Source organism: Sebastes fasciatus, chromosome 15, assembly GCF_043250625.1.
Source record: "Sebastes fasciatus isolate fSebFas1 chromosome 15, fSebFas1.pri, whole genome shotgun sequence".
In the NCBI taxonomy this organism is placed as follows: Eukaryota; Metazoa; Chordata; class Actinopteri; order Perciformes; family Sebastidae; genus Sebastes; species Sebastes fasciatus.
The window spans coordinates 7414633-7433936 of record NC_133809.1 but is presented as its reverse complement, the minus strand read 5'-3'; the positions used below and the strand labels follow the sequence as shown (position 1 = coordinate 7433936).

At 41.3% G+C, this 19304-nt stretch overlaps 1 protein-coding gene and 4 non-coding genes across 8 annotated transcripts in view; 4 read left to right on the top strand and 1 right to left on the bottom strand.

Moving 5' to 3' along the window:
* Positions 1–19304, top strand: part of trim9 (tripartite motif containing 9) — a 49993-nt gene that overhangs the window by 26269 nt on the left and 4420 nt on the right. For 2 of the 4 annotated variants that reach the window (XM_074661777.1, XM_074661778.1), the window contains exons 4-10: positions 5363–5473; positions 7351–7504; positions 8815–8960; positions 12664–12802; positions 16094–16132; positions 16863–17166; positions 17429–17591. In XM_074661777.1, coding sequence (XP_074517878.1) covers positions 5363–5473; positions 7351–7504; positions 8815–8960; positions 12664–12802; positions 16094–16132; positions 16863–17166; positions 17429–17591 — 1056 coding nt within the window. The remainder of the gene's footprint in view (positions 1–5362; positions 5474–7350; positions 7505–8814; positions 8961–12663; positions 12803–16093; positions 16133–16862; positions 17167–17428; positions 17592–19304) is intronic. The other 2 variants (XM_074661779.1, XM_074609658.1) reach the window with 1 other exon arrangement.
* Positions 7934–8015, top strand: trnal-uaa (transfer RNA leucine (anticodon UAA)). Its single transcript has one exon. It is a non-coding gene; the product is annotated as a tRNA-Leu (tRNA).
* On the bottom strand, positions 10409–10490 carry trnal-uaa (transfer RNA leucine (anticodon UAA)). Its single transcript has one exon. It is a non-coding gene; the product is annotated as a tRNA-Leu (tRNA).
* trnal-uaa (transfer RNA leucine (anticodon UAA)) lies at positions 11793–11874 on the top strand. The gene has a single exon. It is a non-coding gene; the product is annotated as a tRNA-Leu (tRNA).
* trnal-uaa (transfer RNA leucine (anticodon UAA)) lies at positions 13657–13738 on the top strand. Its single transcript has one exon. It is a non-coding gene; the product is annotated as a tRNA-Leu (tRNA).

Sequence of the window (19304 nt, the reverse complement as noted above, 5' to 3'; positions counted from 1 at the left end):
TTGTTTTCAGTGAAAAAGCTCTACAGACCCACTGAACACTACCTGCTCAGCATTAAATGGTAAACAGACACACAGTTAGACACTAGATGGTGAACATGGTGGAGCATTTTGCAGCTAAAGAGACAGATATTTCCCTCATGAGCTGGTGGAGACCAAAAACAGAGCTAAAATTGGATTTACATTCATCAAGTGGACAGAGACACGACTCCAAATGAAAGATAATGTTGCTCAGTATCTGCTGGACGCGTAAATAAACCGCTGTTTTGCTAACAATTTTGCCATATCAACTTTATTGTGTTGATAATATGTCATTGTTGTGTTTACAGCTTATTTCCACTGCCCCCAAGTGGCCAAAACAATACAGTTACTGTAGATTTAAAAAAAAGAAATTTCATTTTAAAATCTGTTGTCAAGTTATGTTAGCAGCTCCTTTTATAACCATGATGTCATACATTAGTTTGTGGTCTACAGTTTTGAAGCATCGTGTTCAGCATTTTGGCCGTCGCCATCTTGGTTATTTGCAACCAGGAGTGACATGAGAGGGTGGAGCTAAGTACAACTGAGCGCTGAATAAGACATTTTTAGGCGACCAAACTGTTATAATTAACTTTCATGAACTGAAAACACACTGTGAAAGGCTTAAAGTTGTAAGACGAAAACACGAACAACTCTCAGCCATGGTAGCGACCTGTCAATCACAAGGTAGCCACGCCCCAAAGCATCCCCTGCTTTATGGTCTATTTGACTCTAAATGGGACCATCATTTACTAAATGAACATCATGCTGTATTGAAGAAGACTTGAAACTAGCGATTGAGACCATAAACTCATGTTTACAATGTTTACTGAGGTAATAAATCAAGTGAGAAGTAGGCTCATTTTCTCATAGACTTCTATACAATCAGACTTTTTTTGCAACCAGAGGAGTCGCCCCCTGCTGGCAATTAGATAGAATGCAAATTTAAGGCACTTCAGCATTGACTTCACTTCCTAGACTCACTAGTTATGTACCAGGATGGCGGAGTGGTTAAGTTGTTGGACTTAAGATCCAATGGACATTGTCCTTGTGGGTTCAAGCCCCACTACTGGTAGAAAGAGGTAGTTTTAATCTAATAATGAGTTGAAGAATAAACAAGTAAGTCTGGGAACTTTGACTCCGTATAAACTCTGACTTCTGACTCCGACTCCTCCGGTCTGGATGTCCATGGGCATGATACTGAACCCCAAATTGCCCCTGCCATTGGAGTGTGTAAAGGACCATTAGATAACTCCTGATGAGCAGTATGGCACTATGAATGGGTTAAATGTTGCTATTTAGGGTTAAATGTTGCTATTTAGTGTAAAGTGGTCGGAAGATTAGAGTCGCCCCCTGCTGGCTATTAGAAAAAAATGCGAGTTTAATGCTTTTTTCAGACCCTGGAGTTGCCCACTGAACAAGAGTAGTACCATGTTTTAATGAGCAAGAGAATACATTTCTCACCTGAGTCCTTGGATGCAGAGCTGCTGTTCCAAACATGAATAATAACCGTAATGTAAAGTATGTTTTCAGCGTTCTGAGCATCAGTTTGCATTAATTCTGCCCTGTCATTGTTTGGGATTGTTTTAGCAGCGCTGTCGAGCTGCTGTGACTCTGTGAAGATGTGTTTAATCACCATGGCAGCCACATATGTCACGAGAGGACAGAGTTTGTTTCCCCCCCCGTGAGCCCCGTTCATCTCTGCTGCTGCAGAAACTGTGGCCCACTTTACACAGCCCGATATGCCCTCCACACTGTCCTGCACTCACCCCTCTCTCTCTCTCTTAATTCATTCCTCCCACATCTCTTCTCTTTCTGGATGCTTAATTTCCTCCCACATCAAGCTGCTGCTGTCCCTTCGTTTTGTGTTAGATTCAGGTGAATGAATCTTCCTTACGCTGATTATCCGCTGATCAGCCGGCAGAGCGGTGTTGCCGGCGGCAGCTTTTTCTATCTGAAGCTGATTTACAGCAGATTTCGGGGAAGATGACGGGAATGCTGAGAGAAGCTGTTCAGTACGCAGAGAGTGTCGAGTCTGCGAGAGAAAACGGAAAAGGAAGGAGCACGATAAAAGTTGTCTAGCAAAATTCCCCCACATGTATTGTCCTGTATGAATTAAGAGATTGTGATTCCAGCTGCGTGCGGAGGAGTGACAGCGACTCTGATTGTTAAACAGGCGGCGACAGCAGTGAGAAACTCTTCCTGGAGCGCTGCCAGGCCACTGCAGGGGTGTGGATGTTCCAGGCTTGACACAGCAGGGAGGGTTTTGGCCCCCAGCCAGAGAAATATAGACCGAATCATCAGCGCTCTCCTCACTGTATGGCAAGAGAGGTTAACCACGGTGCTCCTCTGGCTGATTGATTACTGCACTAAAACGGGGAATAATTAGAATATGATTAGCTGCGTCTCTGTTAATATTTATTTACTTGAAAATATTCTATTTGCAGTTAATATTTAATCCTCTTAGAGTGCAGTCAGACCTGTAATTTGTTTAATTTGGTCTGAACCTTGGAGGAGAAGTTGCATTTTTCTATTTGGTTCATTTCAGTTCTTGCTGTCTGCAAACATTCAGTCATTTCTGCAGCATCTTACTGCAGATATTCTGTCAGAGTGAAGGAGGTCAAAACAACATATCCAGACTCTGTAACTTCAGCTAAACATGATTGACTTATTTGCAGATACATTTACCTTCCCTGGTGTTTGCAGCAGATAAGAAAACAGCTGAAGAGGAGGAGACGAGATGGTCTTTAGTGGTTCAGAGCTAAAAATCGGTATTTTCAAGTGTCTCCGTGCAGTTTGTTCAAAGGCGCCTGCGGTCACTTCAAATTGTTTTCAGCTGCCCAAACAAACCAGATTGGGAGCAGAAGTTTTCAGTTTTCTGAGGTTTGAATGAAGCAAACCAAACATGCATGGTGCAGTCTTAACAATATAACATATGGATATTAAGAGATTAAAACACTGATCTGAGCCTGAAGATGATGCTGTCATTTTGACCACAATCAATGGCATATTTTCACGCTTTGCTTCATGTAAGGGAAGGGTGATATGACGACATACAGCATAGGAGAAAATAGAGATTTGTCAACCAATAGAAACTTAGATGGATGTTGAGATAATTATGCCTTTAATATCTGTGGTGTTGTGTGTTGATTTGGACAGTATGCAGGACTGATTTATAAAAATATTCGATTTTTGTGTCAAAAGTTGTAAAGCACATTGATTTGTCAGGTATTTATTTTACTGTAGCAGTCAAAAAAATGCCATTCAGATCTGGTTATCGCTGCTGTTAATGGTTTCCCAAGAAAAAAAACAATATATTATAATATATGATGCAATTCAGAGGACATCTTCTTGTATGCTCTGATCACAGCCTTGAGAGGGGGCTATGTTAAAGGTGCAGTGTGTAGTAGTGTTGTCACGATGCTGGAATTTCTAACTTCGATACAACACCTTGAAAAATATCAATATTCGATACCATTTTCGACACCACGGGGAATCATTGACACAACATCAAGGGCATAAAATTTCACATTTTTAATAAAAGATAAATAGCAGTGTGTGTGTGTGTGTGTGTGTGTGTGTGTGTGTGTGTGTGTGTGTGTGTGTGTGTGTGTGTGTCAACTCGCTGTCGGAGAGAAGAGAGAGCAGAAAGTTCACCTGGTAGCCGTGTATCGATACCGCAGAAAATGAGTATTAAAACCGTTTCAAATATTCAGTATCGATATGTATTACGATATTTTTTGACAACACTGGGACAGCATCTAGCAGTGAGTTTGCAGATTACACCCACTGAGATTTCTCCTGTGTGGTGCCAAGCGTGTAGGAGAACTACGGTGGCCGACGCAAAAACGTGAAAACACAAATGGCCGTATCTAGAGCTGGTTTGTCCGTTCTGGGCTACAGTAGACACATGGCGGCCGGCTCCGTGAAGAGAATCCACTCCTTATGTAGATATAACCGGCTCATTCTAAGGTAACGAAAACACAATTCATCTTATCAGGTGATTATACACTAAAGAAAACATACTTATTAATATTGTATTCCATTTCTGCCAATAAATTCCCCTAAATGTTACACACTGCTCCTTTAAAGCGTACACTAATGCTACATACTGTATTCTGAATAATATGAAAGTCTTGACCGTTTGTCATGTGTCAGTGGTACAATATTTGCATATTGATGCGCTGTGACTGCAGTCATCAGTAAATCATCTTCATGTATACTGTCGGTCTGCAGAAAGGATTTTCCTCTCCGTTCAGCCTTGGAGCCCCTCAGATAGCAACGGCGAAGTTTCTGTTACCTAGCAACCCTCGGTCCAGCACCTCCGTTTATTTCACACTGTTGCGAGGAGGCTCGGTGGACATCAGTAGTGTCAGCGGCGGAGAGGGAATCTCCCAGGTCTATCAGATATCACATCAAATCAATGAACTTGTTGTATGTGTGATAAGGAGGGTTTATCTTATTGATTTAAAAGTGCTCCTTTGTATTCAGATCATGATATGGGAGGATCAATTATGAATATGAGGAGGGGTGCAATGAAAACTGATTAAAGGACTGATTTTTCTGTGTTTTTCTGAGGTAGAAATCTATTCAAAAACGTAAACATGTTTTGATTCTAGCTGCTCCGAAAGTCAGAAAAATATTTCCTGCAGTCTCTTCTCACCGCTGATGTAACCGGTGATGCTGACGACCGTTCACACGTGTGAGAACAAAATGTCACTTTCCTTCCGTTAACGTCAATAACAGGATCGCTCGCCGACGTCCCTTCAGCCTCCTCTTCCTCCCTCAATCTGTGTGCGAGTCTCAGGAGGAAAAAATTAGTCAATCAATCACTTTGACAATCGTGCTGCTAATCTCATTATTGGTATTCCTGCTGCTCTTCGTCCATTAACGACCTTGTTTAATCTGTGTCCTCCATCCATCCTCCTCCCTCTTCTCTTTCCCTGTCCTTCTTCCTTTCAATGTCGCCATATTTTCTTGTCTTAAGCTCTCTGCATCCATCTTCCTCTCCTCTACTCTCCTTTGTCTCTCTTCTTCCCTCATTTATCCACATTTCTGCCACCTTCTGCTTATTTAATTTCAATGCATCTCCAGTCTTTCCTCTTCTTTTCGTCCCTATTTACACCTATTTACAGCACTCGCACACTTTATTAAACCCTCTCTGTGCATTTTATTCATGTTCCACTCCAGAGTGATTACATGAAAAGGGTGATGATTAACATATGATTATCCTCTGTATGTTTGTTGTTGTTGTTGTATTATACATGCAAAACTTGATTCCCTCGTGGCTGTTGCTTCTCTTCTCTTCCGTCATCCCTCTTTTTTCTTTTTACTCCTCTTTTCCCAGGTGGTCCGGGATCAGATCTCCCACTGTACGGTGAAGCTGCGTCAGACCACGGGGCTGATGGAGTACTGCCTGGAGGTCATCAAGGAGAATGACCCCAGTGGATTCCTGCAGGTAAGATGCACAACAAGTCTCTGTTTTCATATCCCAAGTTACATTAATGAAGTGGAGCAGAATGCAAAATGTTTCCTAGAGCACCAGTTCCAAACATTTTTGGCTCGTGACCCCTTAAAACGAAGCAATGTTTACTTACGACCCCTCATCACTGTTTGCATACGTCTACGAGTCGTGACCAGCTCAACCAAAGATGAGTTCCCTTGCTATTGTTATATTTGAATAATTTTATGTCCTGAAGAAGTAAGATCATCCATGAAATCACAAAATAATGTCAAAGATTTGAAAAGAAATCAAGAAAATTAATGCAGTTTTGTATAGTCCCCAAGGCTCCATTCTCGGGCCTCTTCTGTTCAACATCTTAGATGCGCATTTTCAATTTGAAAAAAACCTAATCGGAAACGCCGGAAATTCGAAAAACAATCTTGAAATATTGCAAAATGTTTTTACGCTTGGCTGAGGTGGAAAAGTTGGTCTATAAATAAAACAAAATGTGACAGCGTGCAAAGGTTTTCCTTCTGCTTATCTCAACGAACCAACTCCAAATAATCACATAACGGTAGTGGATGCAAACAAGCATTCGTTTGCATTTTCTTTTGTATCTTCTCTAAAAATTAAATTCTGTATAAATGAAGCGATACATTTGGATGGAAACCTGGCTACTGAACTGACTTTAAAATTCTACTGTTATCTATTATGTTTATTTTACTGGTTTATAAATCACTAAATGGTTTAGGGCCAAAACATATTTCTGATGTGCTGCTCCTTAATGAACCATCCAGACGGACAGGCACACTTACTGTGCCCGCAGTCAAAACTAAACACCAAGAAGAAACATTCACACAGTTTTTAAGTGTCACATTTCTGAAACAAACTCCCAGAAAACTTGATGTAAAGTGGTGACAATCTATTGTTAACTTTATGCTTTTAAAGCTGCAATTTTCTCCCATTTCACTACTTGTAGCGGTAACTTTAGTGACATTTTTCTACGGAAGAAAAAACGTATATTTCAAAAAGAGAAATTCCTCCTGAAAAGCAGTAAATTACTAGCTGAGAATATGACTCAGACGCAGTCATTTTAGATAAAGTTGACTTTACTTCAAGGTGAAAAATAATTACAATCAAAACTGATTTTGTTTGTTTGTTGCCAGGAGATGTTTTCACTGCCTTTGCTGAGCAATTTCACCTTGTTAAAATCAAACACTGTTTGACATCTTTGATTTAAGTTCAACAGTGTTATGGCTAAAAACCCTTCAGTGTTTTGTTTTTGTGACTGAAGAGCTGAATGTGATGAGATGATGAGCAAACACAGTATCACAGGTTATAAATGTATGTGCTTGATAGAAGTGTTGACTATGTGAGGAGACCTTTTAGAATGAAATTGAAGTTATTTACCATCTTTTCAGCATGGTCCAAAATGATTTTTACCCATTATGGTGAGATGTTTATAGGGGAAATACAAGTTTGGTGTTTATTTTAACATTTTCTTTAACGGATTAAACAATAATTTCTAGATAATTTCCTTGGAAGTTTTCTCAGAAAAGGCATTTAAGAGAATTGGCTTTCTTTGTAAAAACAGCTCCTTTTGAACCCAACTACATATTATTCTTTTTATATGTTGAATTGTTTTCCTCCCTGCAAACATATTTCACATCTTTGCATCTTCAGCTGACCTGCCTTTATTTCCCTGTTCAAGTTTTTTGGTGGCTTTGTTCCACATCTGAACTGAAACTACACAAATTAAAATACAAAATGTATATGTTGTTTAAGTAGAGGATGCTGCAAACATAGACATACATCTGTGAACACACAACAGTATTTGTTATTGGTAGGTAACAGTGAGAGTTTTAATAGTGTAATTCATTTGTTGTCCTCAGATCTCCGATGCTTTGATCCGGAGGGTCCACATGACGGAGGGCCAGTGGGGGAAGGGAACGCTCACCCCCAGGATGACCAGCGACTTCGACCTCACTCTGGACAGCGGACCCCTCCTGCAGACCATCCACCAGCTGGACTTTGTCCAGATGAAAGGTAAAAAGAGAGGAGATAATGGATACAGACACCTGAGGGATTTATATAAGAGTGGGCTAAAAGAGGGACTGATGGAGGAGAGCAGGCACTGCTACTTTTTACTTTGTAATAATTGCTGTGTATCAATTGGGATACTTCCATTCATACACTTCCATGTAGTACACTGTGCACACTATGTACTTACTTGCGTAATGTGTGAATTTCGACAGGGTAGTGTTGTCTCAAATCACACTCGGCCAATATGCACTCACCGGAGGTTCGGAAGATCAGCTGGTGATAGTCAGCCATGGACTATCGGCAGTGATTTAGGAAAGGCAGCCATTGACCTTCAGTCAGTTTGCTCTAGTCTATGAAGCCAGCTGTCGGTCTATGAGCCTTTATCCATCTGACTATGTATTATTCAAATTGTGTTGCAAGTGATGTGTATTCACCAGGATGGCAAAGTGGTTAAGGCGTTGGACTTAAGATCCAATGGACGTAGCCCTCGTGGGTTCGAACCCCACTCCTAGTAGGAAAAGGAAGTTTTAACCTGATTATGGGGAGAGAAAAATAACTTCAATTCCGTTTTTGAAGTATAGTACTATTGTCATGCTGAGTTTGTGTTGACACGTAGAGGTTTCCACTGGCTTCTTGGAGAGGCGGCTGTGCCTCCTCCTCTCTGCATGTCAGTTCAGATGGATAAGTTAACCCAATAATGGCTTCTATCCGACTACAGTATAGTGGTACTTGGTACTAGTGAAAAAAAAACACACACTGTACCGGCCTGTGAAGGAGCTAATCTGTAGCCAGACTAATTTCTGTTATGAAGATTTTACTCATAATATTTCTGTTTGTAGTATCCTTCTAAAATGTATTATGGACACTAATGTTGTTGTTTTTTTGACAGTCCCTTGAGTTTGCAGTGTCAATTTAGAGACAGCTTGTTTTTGCATATGACCTCTTTATCTTTTAAAATCACAAATTATTTTACAAGTAAACATGAAAATATATTCAGAAGCTGTTTTTGTTGGGGTATTTAGTGGATGTGTGCTGAGATATTTATGTTTGGTACCTGCTTTACACAGTATGATATCTCTGACACAGCGTAGGTGTTTGCTACAATATTCTGTAAAATACTCAGAAAGTTAAAGAAGTTTGTTTATATGTGTGATTCTGAAGCATTTGATTATAGATTCATATGTTCATTATTGAATTTATAAATGATAAATATTGAACAGGTCTTCGTGCACCGCAGAGTCATATCCAGTGTGTGTGTGTGTGTGTTCGTGCATGTGGGCTGTAATCTGTAACCTGTGTTTTCCCCTCCTCAGTCCCAGCTGCTCCCATGCTCCAGCTGGAGGAATGCTGCACTCAGAACAACAGCGCCACGTTGTCATGGAAACAGCCACCGCTCTCCACCATCGCCGTGGACGGATACATCCTGGAGCTTGACGATGGAAACATGGGGCTGTTCAGGGTAGGTTACCCCTCCGCAGGTACTCTTTTGTCTCCGTCCGTTAGGATTTATCTGTCGACTTTAATAGAAAACAAACTCTTACTTGTAAAAACAGGAGGATCTCTGTTGGATTTACATTTAGATTACAAGCCAAAAAGTGAAAAACAGGACCAGTTAGAGTAATAATTCACCTTAACAGAACACCACCCGTCTCTCTCGCAACAAAGACTCCTTCATTTGGTGCCAGGGAGGACACCAGCTCAGCCAGGGGAATCTGAAAGCAACGCTTTGTCGCTGAAATCCCTCGATTGCTCTCTCGTACCGTACACAGCTCTGAGTGATATGAGAGCAGGTCACGTGACACACTGTAGCGAGGCATTGAATGACACAACGTCAGGAGAAAGGGTCTGTAATGCAGCTGCCAGCTGGGATGATCCCACAGGAAGTGTGATCTGGGATCAAAGCTGTGTTCAGACCCTCTCAGACGTTCACCATGTAACCCATCTAGCTAAGAGCCTCCCCTGGTCTCCATACATTGAGGCCCCTGCTTTGTTATAATGGCAACTTAAACCCCCTGAACAATACCTTCGGTTCAAAGGAGAGGATATCTGTGTCCGACCTCTGAACCTGTAAAGCGCAAGTTGCTCCATACAGTACAGCCAGCATGTTGCCTCTCATAACAATCAACCTGGGAGATCTTTCCACTTTGTTGTGATGTTAAACTCCCCGCCAAGTAGTTTAGATAACCTGAGAGGCCATCATTTTATTTTAGATAATTTATTCATCCAGATTAGTGGCCAACCCGCTCAACTCCTGAGCCCTAGACGGCCCTATGAACCCACCAGTGGGCTACTCCGGGTCTGAAAAGTGAAGCCAATGCTGAAGAGCCTTAAACTTGCATTCTTTCTAACAGCCAGCAGGGGGCGACTCCTCTGGTTGCAAAAAGAAGTCTGATTGTATAGAAGTCTATGAGAAAATGAGCCTACTTCTCACTTGATTTATTAACTCAGTAAACATTGTAAACATGAGTTTATGGTCTCAATCACTAGTTTCAAGTCTTCTTCAATACAGCATGATGTTCATTTAGTAAATAATGGTCCCATTTAGAGTCAAATAGACCATAAAGCAGGGGATGCTTTAGGGCATGGCTACCTTGTGATAGACAGGTCACTACCACGGCATTGTCCAGTCTGGGAGTTGTCTATGTTTTTGTCCTACAACTTTAACCCTTTCACAGTGTGTTTTCAGTTCATGAAAGTTAATTGTAACATTTTGGTTGCTAAAAATATCTTATTTAAAACGGCAAAACCAATGGGTGACATCACGGAGACTATGTCCACTTCTAATATAGAAACTATGGAAGCCAGACACACACTCAGCATGACAGTAGTCAGTATATGCAGAGTCAAAATTCCCCATTCCTTGTTCATTTTTCCACAACTCACAATTGGGTTAAAACTTCCTCTTTCTACTAGGAGTGGGGTTCGAACCCACGAGGACTACGTCCATTGGATCTTAAGTCCAACGCCTTAACTACTCAGCCATCCTGATACATGCAGATATATACCCACCAGCTGTAACAGTATTTGGCGTTGACTACCCACGAATTAGCAGTTAGCGGATGCAGTTGGTAAATCTGTTGGCAGATTGGATGTAAATGATCACCCTCTGATGCAACAGTTGTGATTAAGACAGAAGGATGAAGGCTCATACAAACAGACAGCTGGCTTCAGAGACGAGAGCAAACTGACTGAAGGTCAGTGGCTGCTTTTTCTAAATTAAAACACAGGATGCCTCTACAAACAGCTGCTGGACCATTCACATTACACAGGAGAGTATTTAGCTGATGCTCTGACTGTAGAAGAGTGTTAGAAACATTTCAGCCTCCTCACTGAGCACTAAAGTTGATCTATTTGCAGCTCTAAAAAGTGTAGAAATCAATAAGACAGTTATACAAACAGAATATGCAGCCAACTGAGTACACCACGAGCCCAAAAGTCCAATATTCAGATTACTATCTTGTGTTTTGGAGTCTTTGAGTGGGAGGATCTGGTTACTACTGTGGGGTGTGTGTGCCAATAGAGTCAAATCAACCCACTTTAAGTATGCTGCACCAGCTGTTTAGAGGAATCTGATGGACATGTTTAGGAGCTATGAGTAGATGGCAGCAGTTTGAGAGGAGGTGGAGATTGAAATATGGTGGCTAAATTTAGATTTAGGTGTGTTTCAGGGCTTTCTGAGTGGTTAAGGCGTTGGACTTAAGATCCACTGGATATAGTCCTCTGGGTTTGAACCCCACTCCTGGAAGAAAGTTTTAATCATAGACTGTATATAAGAAGTGGACGTAATCACCGTGATGTCAATCGTTGGTTTGTGGACTGCCGTTTTGAAGCCTCAAGTTCGTAATTTTTGCTGTCGCCATACTGTTTTTTTGCAACCAGAAGTGACACGAGAGGGTGGAGCTAAGTACAACCGAACGCTGAATAAGACATTTTTAGGCGACCAAAACTTACAATTAACTTTCACGAACTGAAAACACACTGTGAAAGCCGCGCCCCTAAAGCATACCCTGCTTTATGGTCTATCTGACTCTAAATGGAACCATAATTTACTAAATGAACATCATGCTGTATTGAAGAGGACTTGAAACTAGCGATTGAGACCATAAACTCATGTCTACAATGTTTCCTGAGGTAATAAATCAAGTGAGAAGTAGGCTCATTTTCTCATAGACTTCTATACAATCAGACTTCTTTTTGCAACCAGAGGAGTCGCCCCCTGCTGGCTGTTACAAAGAATGCAAGTTTAAGGCACTTTCACATTGGCTTCACTTTTGAGACCCAGTAGTTATGTACCAGGATGGCGGAGTGGTGAAGGCGTTGGACTTAAGATCCAATGGAGACTGTCCTCGTGGGATCGAACCCCATTCCTGGTAGAAAGAGGTAGTTTCAACCTAATCATGAGTTGAAGAATAAACAAGTAACTCTGGAAACTTTGACTCTGTATAAAGCACTTAATACTGACTCCAACTCCTCCGGTCTGGATGTCCAAGTGCCCATGGGCATGATACTGAATCCCAGATTGCCCTGCCATTGGAGTGTGTAAAGGACCATTAGATTATCTCCTGATGAGCAGTATGGCACTATGAATGGGGTAAATGTTGCTATTTAGTGTAAAGGGCTTTGAGTGTTCGGAAGATTCAGAGTCCATTTAGCTTGGAGACATTTGAGCAGAGCTTTAACTGAATTTATAGAGTTTTAATAGCAGAAATACATGTAGAACATCCTCAGAGTACATTTTGTAACTTTATATTTGTTTTTGTGTGTTTCAGCCATCCAGTCTGTGCATCTCTTTAACTCAGATTTGATGTCATACCTGTATCTGGTGCTACGTTTCGTCAAACAACTATTTACTTTTCAAATTGCGAGGGAAGTTTTCTCTTCCTCCTCTGACTCATTGAGGCTCGCCAACGCAGCGCCACACTGAGCTTGGCGAGTTGTGTGTCCCCATGTCTATTTATACTCCGGTGTGGGCTGCCTCGCCCACGTTCATTTGTGCAAACTCACACTCTCGCTTATTACGCTCACCGCCAAAAAAAATCCAAACGGGACGCTCCTTCAGAGGCAGAGCGGTGCGGGTTAAAGAAGAAGCAGGACTCTCTGTGTCATTATTACGCACTCGATGTATCTGCTAACTTAACAGGAAACACTGTGTGTCTTTACAGGAAGTGTACGTGGGGACGGAGACCATCTGCACGGTGGACGGGCTCCACTTCAACAGCACATACAAGTCCAGAGTGAAGGCCTTTAATGCCAGTGGAGTGGGCCAGTACAGCAAGACGCTGATCATGCAGACCTCTGAGAGTACGTTGAGCATCATCTCCTCCTCCTCCTACTACTAACATGACTGTATGTCTTTAAGGGAAAATACACTCTCAAAACAGAATTCACTTTTATTCCTCTGATCTTGGATCGTTCAGTCAGTATTTGGAATACAATTGTCAGTTTCCACAAAGTTAGAATCCAGAAAGAGCCGAGACTCAAGTCTGTGTTGCCAATAGAGCCGACGTATTAGTGCTTCTTCACTGGCAGTATTTATTAATAAAGCAAACTTTATCAACAGTATTTATCTACACTTTTCAAAGCAGCAGGTCTGAAGTAGAGCTAGGCGAATATATCTGCCGATAAGTACCAAGAAATGGTAAACTAGGTTTGAGATAATAGAAACAGTGTCACTATTACATAGTTTGTCCACCAGAGGGCACTGACAAGTTTATTTTTACACTGTAAAAAATCCCCCTTAGTATGTATCTTGGTCATAATTCTTTAAAAAACATATCTAAGGGGTCCGTATCAAGAGTAGTTGTTTATGTTAAAAATACTAGCGGCTATTTTATAATTATCAGATTTTTTAAAATACAGCTGCATTCTCAATTTCATTTCGAGGGAAACATATTTTCTCCCGGATTACGGACGCATTTTTAAACGTTATTAACGTAAATTGAAACAAAACAAAAACACAACAAAACTACATGGTTAGGTTTAGTAAAAACATAATGGTTTGGCTTAAAATAAGTACATTTGCTACGTCATTTCAGTTACAGACGTTAATTAAAATAAGTCAATGTTGACTTTTGGTTTCACACAGAACACAAATAATGTTGTTTTAGCCGTCATTGCTAAATTTACTTACAGTTTGTACAAGTGGGTCAGCATGTACCAGGATGGCCGAGTGGTTAAGGCGTTGGACTTAAGATCCAATGGACATAGTCCTCGTGGGTTCGAACCCCACTCCTGGTAGGAAGAGGAAGTTTTAATCTAATTATATGAATTGTGGACAAAGAAGGAAAAATCAGTGAACTTTGATTTCGTATAGTACTTTACTGTAATCCTGTTGACACATGGCTTCCTGCTGTGGCTCCTCTAGTCTGCATATACAAGTATTCTTGGGCAAGATGCTAAACCCAAATTGTTCCTGAAGGCTGTGCCATTGTTGTGGGAGTCAGCATCAGATTATCTCCTGATGTTTAAAATACTATTGGCTAATACTGTATATCATTATCAGATTTTTTGACCTCCTAAATATCCAACCCTCTCTCCTACAAAAATTACGTTCCCATACAACTAAACTGCATTCTCAATTACATTTCAAGGGAAATATATTTTATCCCAGATTATGGTTGCAGTTTTAAACTGGTTATAGTTTTAAATTGAAACAAAACAAAACCAAAATACAACAAACTACTCGTTTAGGTTTAGTAAAACATAATCGTTTGGACACGAACAGTGGTCTCCTGGGTGGAAGTCATCTGTTTACTCACCCACTTACCCCAACCTCCTCCTTACGTGGACTACGATCAGAAACATGTTTGTGATAAGTCAAAAACAAACGTAATCCTGGAGAAAATACGTTCTCTTTAAATGTTATTGACAATACATTGACAAAAAATCGATATCTAGTCTGAAGTGCTGCTGGCACAACTTCATCTACTTCCAAGGTGTATGGAGAAGGGAACAAGTCTGAAGAGGTCAAAATTGCAGCAACACTTATATAAAAACAACTTTATAGTCAGAACAACGCATTTCAGCTTGCGGTCTTCATCAGGGTCAGGAATAAGAACATTTAAAAAGATGGATATCTTTATATTACAAGTGTTGCTGCAGTTTTGACATCTTCAAAGTGTCCATAAGTTCATAACAGGGAAAAAGGGGGCAGGAGTGTAAGCAGCTGAAGACCAGCTGACTGTTGAACAGAAAGAATAATGCAAGTGAAATTAAGAACTGCTTGTAGAGAGGAAGCAAACGAGATTATACTTCAAACAAGGATACGGATAAACCACAAAATATGAAGTTATAAGATCCAGAAAAAGTTGAAAAATGTTCACTGATTTGGCTTCTCTGCTGTTGTTCCAAAGTTAACAGATGGACGTGACTAGATATACATCTCTACTGCCAACTCTGAAATCAGTTTGTCACTCACTGTTTCTTATTTTTCAGCACTTTTGCTTCTCCAAATGCCTGCCACATGTTTGTTACTGCATCCCTGTTTCCCAGGTGTTGTAACTCTTTGTTGGTGCCCAAATATGTTTGACACACATATATGTTTTTGCATGATCAGATCTTCAAAAAGTTACATTTCCATCATGATGAATCCAATCTGACTGGCCGTGATGTTGCGCTCTAGCAAACAGCTGGCAGGTATTTTATCTAATAACGGTAATAATATAGTTTCATAGTTATTGTCACATCATGAGATCACAGACTGGAGTCCCGGCTCAGTTTCCTTCTTATTTTGGGAGTGAGGCGTTCATTAACAGCAAAGAAATCTTGACTGAACTCGTGAAGATCTTAAGAATAATAAAGTGTTGCTGCCAGACTGAAGCCTTGCATCTTCAGAAACTTCTTAGAAATTTAGGGGAAGTTACTTGGCCACTTCCTTTTCTTTTTATTTTAGATTTAAAACTATGCAGTTTGAGTTTTTAATTATGGACTTCAAAGGGATTTCAATATCCCCATCCTCTTTTATCTGTCACGTAACACAAAAATAATAACAGTAAAAGCCTCCAAAACATCACTTCCAAGGTTTTAACCCAAAAGCAGCAGCAGGATGTGGATTCTGTTTGAGGGTGTGTTTGAGCTTTTAAACTAGGTACATCCAGTAGCAGCTGTATAATCCACCTATGTGTGCTCGCTTTCCCATTAGTTAAATGCTGCTCTGCACACAGGGACGCTTGTCATCCATCAGTGGACGTGAAAGGCCCAGACGGCCTCCCTACCTGCCAGACAGAGCACTCAGCTGCTGCACAAAGTGATCTAACCACTCAGTGTTTTTGCAGAGATCTCACATCCCGGACCGGACTGGGATTCGATTTTCTCGGTTTTATTTCCCGCATGGAGAGAAGAATTGTCTTTCTCTTTGTTTTCATGCTTGTTCTTATAAGTCTCACCTGATTTGCTTCTAGGAACTTCTGTTTTTCGGATCTCCTCTGTGGTGTTTTGGTTGAACCAGCTCCCCTGATCAAACCTGCTTTCTCCTCCACCCCTCCCGACCCCTCTACACTGTCTGCTTCACCGCTTCGCTACGCTCTCCTCCTCCTCCCCTCTTTTCTTTCTCCCGCTCTTCCTCTACTCCCCTCCCTTCATTTCATATTTCAGCTGGACTCCCTCCATGTGATATTCAGTCTATAGGCACAGGTATGGACGGCTCTCACCACTCTGTCCCCCTCGTTGCCATTGCCTGTGTCATCAGTGCTTCACTCTCAGACCAGCAGGTGGGCAGTTTGCTGCTCTGTGGGCTTCACTTATTAAACGTTCACTACATGCTTCTAATAAATGTCTTTGTTTTATTTCCTTTGGGAAATAAAGCGATGTAATGAAACTTTACTGCACATAGTGACGCCAATGAAAGATGGTGGACAAGTCCAGTGGAGCCCATATAAAGCACAAACATCCCATCTGTTAAACTCCCATATTACTCTGTATAGAGTATAGAGCTTTGTTAATACCGGAGTCAAACAGTTTGCAACGTTATTAGCATTTGATTTAACCTGCTTGCAGTGTTGCAAGCTGGTGAAAACAAACGCCAATTACCATGTGCAGACTGTCTGACCCAGGTGTGATATTATTATAAATATTAAGATTATTAGGATTAAGTTATAAATTAAGTTAAGTTAAGTTAAGTTGTAGAGTATAAGAATTATTAATCCTAATAGTGATAGTGAATCTTCTTCCTCTCATCTTCTTTCATATGATTATTATTCCTTTCATTACAGTGTAGGTTCACCTCATCTAGCCTCCAGCCTCTAGATTCATGTCACCTGTAAAGTCATCATCATCATCATCAGGTGTTGCAGTCAGTGATGCTAAACAACAGTGTGTGTAACTCTCCCCATGTGTGTGTGTGTGTGTGTGTTTGTGTGCACAGTCGCCTGGTTCACCTTTGACCCGGCATCCGCTCACCAGGACATCGTCCTCTCCAACGACAACCTGACGGTGTCGTGCAACAGCTACGACGACAGGGTGGTCATGGGTAACTCCGCTTTCTCCCGCGGCGTTCATTACTGGGAAATGACCGTCGATCGCTATGACAACCACCCGGACCCGGCCTTCGGCATCGCTCGGGGCGACGTGCTGAAGGATGTGATGCTGGGGAAGGACGACAAGGCGTGGGCCATGTACGTGGACAACAACCGCTCCTGGTTCATGCACAACAACTCGCATACTAACAGGTAAAGAAACACGTGATAACTGTCCAGTACTGATGCAAGTAAATGTAGTGGAGTAAAAACCACAACATTTGCCTCTGAAATGTAGTGAAGTAGAAGTATAAAGAAGCTGAAAATGAAAATACTCGAGTAAAGGTACAAAATTGTACCTAAGCACTACACTTGAGTAAATGTACTACCCAGTACAGTTACAGGATGGGAGGAGAAATATTCTGCAGGTACCAGATTATCTGTCATACCTTCTTCTCTGTGTGTGATGGTGCAGGACGGATGGCGGCATCAGTAAAGGAGCTACAATAGGAATTCTACTGGACTTCTCACGCGGGATCCTGATCTTCCTCATCAACGATGAGCAGCAGGGTCCGGTGGCTTTTGAAGCCTTGGAGGGCGTCTATTACCCCGCCATCAGCCTCAACCGAAATGTCCAGGTACACAATCATATTGTATATACATGAACTGGGGCTACGCATTTCATTTAAACTCCTTCCATGTCTGAATAGAGAGCTACAGGAATGAGTCCTAAAACCCAGAAATGAGTTAGCATTTTAGCACTTCCGGTTCCCTCGTCTGGAAGTCAATGTCTTTTTTTTAATGGGTTTTTAGTTAGATGCCTGAAATAAGTTCTGTGGTTAACACAAGCTGAAGAGATTTTAACGTTTTGTTCTACGACATAAAATACATCAATAAATATCCCACTCATGAATTATTTTATCCTTTATGTGTCTTTAAAAAGGCAGTTGCTAACATGTGGCTAAATGAGACTACTAAACATCATCACGCCGACTCGTCCGCCTTTACAGCTTTGTTGTGTATACTCACGCTCATGCGACTGTGGTTTGTTTATAGCCTAACGTTAGCTTTTTACTTCTGGGCGATTGCATTCACACTTCAAAAATCATAAAAGTGGTGTTCATTAGTGTAGATTATCTTGCTGAACAAAACGTGTAAGTATCATAAACAATAGTTCTGCAATAGTCCAAAACCCAATGGAAAAATCCCATTGGGTTTTCATCGAGGTAACCTGTGCGATGCTAACTTCCTGGTTGGTTTACAAAAGTACGTCATCCCTGGAGCACTCTGTAGAAAGATTGGAAAATGAATCCCTTAACATACCGATTTCTGCTTTTCTTTTCCCTGAAATAGCTTTAAAGGAATAGTTTTCTTATTAAGATTGAGACCACTCTCATGTCTCTTATGTAAATATGAAGCTTCAGCCTGTTAACTTAGCTAGATCATGTCTGTATAACGTCCGTCAGTCCAGACCCACTTTTGAACGTCTGGTGGACGTGCAAGTTGGGTTCAATATTTGAACGTCTGGTTAGGGGCCTTTTTGGACGTCTGTGGACATGCAAAATGGGTTCAATATCTAGACGTCTGACTAGGACCCCTTTTGGACGTCTGCGGACGTGCAACTCAGGTTGACATCAATAGTTGAACGTTAAAAAGACGTTTCAAAAAGACATCGCAAAAACTTTCATTCTGGCTCCTCAGTGGACGTCCTCGGACGTCGACAGAGATGTTAAATTGATGTCTTTTGGACGTGTCTTTGCTCAGTGGGTTAGGATAAAGGCTGGAAACAAAGGGAAACAGCTAGCCTAGCTCTGTCCAGAGGTGCAAAAACTGGTGTGAAAACAATGTGTGTGGGAGCAGCCAACTATTTCTTGGCCAGGACCAGTTAACAGGCAACCAGCGGAGACTCCAGGAAGTTACTGTTCTCAGCCAAGAAAGAGTCCTGCACATAACAGCAAATAGTCTTTTTCACACTTTGGTGTTTGTACGAATTAAACACATTTGGCTCAGCTCCAGGAGGAGCTGTTTTATATCCGTCCCTGGCTGTCCCTCCCCGAGCAGTGCTGCAGGCCAAAACAGAGGTTTTTACTTGTAGATCAACAAAGTATCATAAGAGTACAATTATTATTCATTAAAACTGCTTTTCCAAGTTTTACAAATATGGGCTCAGAGGATTAAACCTTGAAAGAGGAAGCTTCAAAGACTCAACAACAGTTCGTAGCTTTGAATTTCTTATTGCTCTCAGCCAGTTTTCTCATTTGTAATGCCGTCTCTGGGTGATGAAAGCAAAGCGCCTCCAAGACAAAACACTTCACTCACTGAGGAAATAGTTCAACAGCTCCACCTGCAGG